Genomic DNA, 4585 nt, shown 5'->3' with positions numbered 1-4585 from the left:
CAAAATTATTAAAGTATTGTAAGTTGAGAATTGATCACACCTGATTAAAGAGGAAATAGTTACAAAATTAGAAAGTATATACTCTTAAGGGACGGACTAAAAAAAAGAGTGCATACTCTCGCGAGAGATAGGGAGTACTCCACATTAAAAGTTTGGTGTTTTCATTTGTGTTTTAATTAATACTAGAAAGAGTATCACTCCTACCTCCTCTATTTGGCTCGATGTTCCAGTTTAACGATCTACTCCCTATGTCCCTGAAATTTTGTCACACGTCCGTTCCACAAAATTTGTCACATTTTACTTTTTAGTACCATTTTTTATTGTACACCGCATATTCCATTACCTCATTTCACTCACATTTTATTATAAAACTAATAGATAAAAGTATGACTCACATTCCCATAAGTTTTTCAACTCACTTTTCAATACATTTCTTAAAACATGTGCCCGATCAAAATGTGATACTCCCTCTGTCCCACCAAAGATGCCCCACTTTTCTTTTCGGTTTGTCCCAATCAAGATGACTCATTACTAAAAATAAAAACACATTTATCTCTACTTTATTTCTCTCTCTTACTTTACTCTTTCTACTTATACACAAAATAAAGGTACATAAATTCTCGTGTTGCCCAAGGAAGGGGTTATCTTCCTTGGGACAGAGAGTAAAATTTATGGGACGGAGGAGTAGTTTAATCCCAATCCATATGATGAACATAATTGTCGACATTATTTTTGTGTATTGATAACCGGGCAATTGATAGGCTCTTGTTTGTTCTGAGAGTGAAAATTACTCAAATAATGTCAATACACTTTTTTTAGTTTTTCTGTATTTTGTATTGTTGGTCTATGACTTACTAGGGTCGAGTTCGACCCTTGGCAAGAAGAATCTTGACAGTTGATGGCTTCGTCTTGGGCCCACCCCTCTTCGATCAACGACTGCTGATAGTGCTTGAACGCCACAAACAACATGAATACTGTATACCAAATCATAAGATGAAGTGATGAATATTTCATTTTATGAGTAACTGCAAATTTAATGGTGTACATAATAATAAGCAATCAAGCATAATTCTTGTTCACACTATTTACCATATCTTAATGGAGTACATAATAGTAATAAGCAATCAAGCATAATTTTTGTCCACACTAGTTACCATATCTTATTGGTCCACTTACTTTATAGTCTCTCTTTTACTTATATTATTAGTACGTAAAATTAATGATTCTCTTCTATTTTTGGACAAATAAGGTCTCAAGACTCAACTAAATTACTCTGGTCTCCTATAAAAAGACTAAAATCCAAAGTTAATCTTGTATACATTTGTTCAAAAAAAACTTTTTGATCTTACACATTAAGCTTTTGAGCGAATGTACGTGATTAATTTGTGGACTTCAGTCTATTACTACAGTATAAATTATAATTCATCCGTTATGCATTAGTATAATCATTTCTCTTTTCTACTTTTTTTTCACACACTTATTTTCTATTCATTTATTATATCATTATCCATCTACTCAATACATTAAACATTATTTTTTAATTTTCGTGTTGAAAATAAACGTGTCATTAAGAAGAGACGGAGGGAGTTACTTACTTCTTAACAACCACAGACAGATCTTGAAGCTATTGAAATGAGAGAGATGAATACAATGAAAAATGGAATGAATAAGTACCTGCCCAAATTCGGGCGACGAGGGAGGATAAGTTCCACACAAGAGCAAAGATGGCAAATCCCACTGCTTTCTTGTGAGAACATGATGCCCATGCATCTCCAAATCGTTTTATCCAAAATGTACCTTCAAGTTCAATCATATTTACACACTCAATTCTTCCACTAATTTTGGTTTCTGACTTTCTTCAATGTGGATTAACGAAATTAATCATAAATAAGTGGTCCCATTCACCACCCACCACATTCAATTTTTAACTCCTTTAATTATTTGTTACTACTATTCTATAGTACATAATTACAATAAGTTTAAAACCTCCAAACATTTTCAATGTGGTCCAAAAATTATCTTTCTTTTTATGTATCTCAATCCAAAAAAGCAAAAAGAATATATTCGTGTGTATCCACCTTAATGTAATGCATAGATTTATAATTCCCAAAAATTATGAGGGGAATATGTAGTTATAAATTACAGTACATAGAATTCAGAGATAATGTGTTTTTACCGTATGCAGTAATCTGATAGGAGTACGCTGAGCAGATTTTAGGCACTGTAAATACTCCAATAAAGCCTGCGCCAGCCCGTACACCCATAAAATAAATCAAATTAATTATTCAATGCCCATTTATTTTTTATAATGGACTCATAATTTCTACTAGTAGTATCAATTATTCATAAAAAAAATTAAGTTTGAATCCTCTCAATCATAATAACCTAATCTATCATAGATCTCACAAAAAAGTATTCATAATGGGCTGTTGATATGCTATAAAGAAACATGTCAACATCACTTTGCATGTGATCTCAAAATAATGATACCTAAGCTCTTTATTTAAATTATGGAGTACTAAAACAGGAAAGGAAGGAAATAAAGAGAATAAAGAATATCTCAAAATAAAAAACTGACCTAATTTGGCCGTTGTCCACACAGTAATGGAGCTTCCACACCTTGCCAAAATGAACAGCAGAAGTGCCAACTGCAGAGGAGACAAAGCTTGTCATTTTTCGACTGAATTTCATTTCATTTCACAGACACATTATACCTTCATCGTGGTGGAAGGGTCGCCTGAGAAAAGGGCTCTCAATTTGAGAAGAAACTCATTTATAAATGGCAGAAGCATTTTCATCACCCAAACTGCTTCCTCTTCACCAATAACACAATCTTCACTTCCACTCTCTGATCCTCTGCCACATTTTCATTCCAAACCCTTCATTTTTTCCCATATACTAATTGCTACTAATAATTAAGGTCAAGTATTTTACTAATTACCTGCTAATAAGGGATCTGAAAAGGAAAATTGCAGCTAAGTACACAAGTCCCAAGTAGGATAGCACAGAGATGAAGCTGAAGAAAATTCGGTGTCAGTTTTTCATCTCCTAATCAGAAAATAATTAATTAAATCCAAATTAAACCTGATGTTTAGCTCCTTTGTGTATGAAGATGATATGATAGCAAATGTTCCAATCCCAAAAACAAATGCAGATTTTGATATGTCTCTCCACATTACTAGGTGGACTGATTTCAACCACCCAATAAAAATATTAACTGCAAACAATTAAAATACACACACATAATTGATAATAACAACTGGCTTCAATGAACTCACCAAAACTTTGTAGTTTGCTGCTTCTTCTTGGACAATTTTGTGAATCTCGAAATGGATCAAATGGGGCATGATTTGCATCAGGAGGAGGCTGCTTTGTGGCAATTGATTTTTGATTTCTCACAACCGATTTCTTCTCCTCAATCACAATTTTCTTGTGCTTAATCTTTTCTACATTTTCAACTTCAATTTCCTTATCTTCATCGAAATCTGGCTCATCTCCGCCATTGATTTCGGGCGTAATAGCAGACTTGATCTCCTCACAATCCTCATCAGATCTCGGCTTGCTCTCTCTGTCAGATTTCTCTACAACAGACGCTCTAGGTTTCACCTCAACAGAGTCGGATTTCGCCTTCCTCAAACTCGATTTCCTGATCGAAACGGGGCTTTTCAATTCGTTGATCTGCTCATCCAAATTCGTGCTCACTTCAGATCTCAGACCCGCAATCTTAACTGGACTCGCATCATTACTCTCGGATTTCCAAGTTTTCCTCTTCCCGTTAGGGCTCTGTTTGGGAATTGCATCTCTGCAAATCTCAATCTCGGCAGTTTGAGTGGTGTGTGCAGAATTCTCATTGAAAACTTTGATGCCGCCTTTGACTTGATCGATTTTCATTCTGCTCTCCCAAACAGAGCCTGCTTTCGGGGCGCTGCCTCTTCTTCTGCCGCCGCCACCTAAATCCATTGATTCTTTACTCCTCGTGTTGTTGAACCAGATATCTCATGAATGGGATTGTAGCTTCAAGCTCAAGAAATTTCAGCTGCTGTAAAGATGAAAGATTATTCCCGTTTGTGTTTTCCCTTTCCGCAAAGAAATAGAACCATCAATTTTTATTGACGACAAGTCTACTGCTACATGATTTTAATGATTTTGTTCTTCTCCTACATTCTTATTCATTTACTCCTCGGATATTCAGTAATTCATTAAATAACATTTATTCATTTTTTAGTCGACTTTTGTAAATATTTAGACATGGATTTACTAACAAAAAGGCTGTTGTCAAACATTATTTCAATTTTTGACACCGTCTCTCTGTATAAAATAAAATTAGGACTATATAGTGGTGGGGTGAAAATTGAGAATGAAATAGAATGTATAATTTAATATTCATTTGCCACTCTTCGTTTTACGAGGCACACAAAAATTTCATGTGCTACTGTCTAATAATTTGTTGATATAATAATGATATTAATAATAATAATTAAAAAAAATTGTCGATAAAATATAATTTGTAAAGATGTAATAAGATTTTTGCACCAGTAACTCTTAGTTGGTTGAATTATAAGAATTTGATCAAATAATTTTTTTA

The 4585-nt window shown here is 33.9% G+C and overlaps 1 protein-coding gene across 2 annotated transcripts; it reads right to left on the bottom strand.

Annotated features, from left to right (window-relative positions):
- Window positions 1-685: 685 nt before the first annotated feature.
- On the bottom strand, window positions 686-4136 carry LOC125192332 (reticulon-like protein B21). Of its 2 annotated transcripts, none has more exons than XM_048089873.1 (8): window positions 3279-4136; window positions 3085-3217; window positions 2942-3016; window positions 2715-2856; window positions 2579-2648; window positions 2177-2242; window positions 1675-1797; window positions 686-974 (listed from the first exon to the last, which is right to left on the bottom strand). In XM_048089873.1, the coding sequence occupies exons 1-8, from the start codon at window positions 3958-3960 to the stop codon at window positions 802-804; spliced, it is 1464 nt and encodes a 487-aa protein (XP_047945830.1). In that variant the 5' UTR covers window positions 3961-4136; the 3' UTR covers window positions 686-801. The 2 variants fall into 2 exon arrangements, with proteins under 2 accessions (XP_047945830.1, XP_047945831.1); XM_048089874.1 differs by having other exon boundaries at window positions 3085-3187.
- Between the last annotated feature and the right edge of the window lie 449 nt (window positions 4137-4585).

The sequence above is a fragment of the Salvia hispanica genome, chromosome 6 (genome assembly GCF_023119035.1).
Source record: "Salvia hispanica cultivar TCC Black 2014 chromosome 6, UniMelb_Shisp_WGS_1.0, whole genome shotgun sequence".
Taxonomy (NCBI): Eukaryota; Viridiplantae; Streptophyta; class Magnoliopsida; order Lamiales; family Lamiaceae; genus Salvia; species Salvia hispanica.
The sequence above is the reverse complement of the archived record's forward strand: the minus strand, read 5'-3'. Positions and strand labels throughout refer to the sequence as shown.

Excerpts from the sequence above, each read along its gene's own strand:
- LOC125192332 (XM_048089873.1), bottom strand. The coding sequence starts at position 3,960 with ATGGATTTAGGTGGCGGCGGCAGAAGAAGAGGCAGCGCCCCGAAAGCA. Across the intron at positions 2,857-2,941 it reads TTCAGATCCCTTATTAGCAG|AGGATCAGAGAGTGGAAGTG; the intron begins GTAATTAGTAAA and ends AAAATGTGGCAG. Across the intron at positions 975-1,674 it reads CGTCGCCCGAATTTGGGCAG|TATTCATGTTGTTTGTGGCG; the intron begins GTACTTATTCAT and ends TTTGGTATACAG.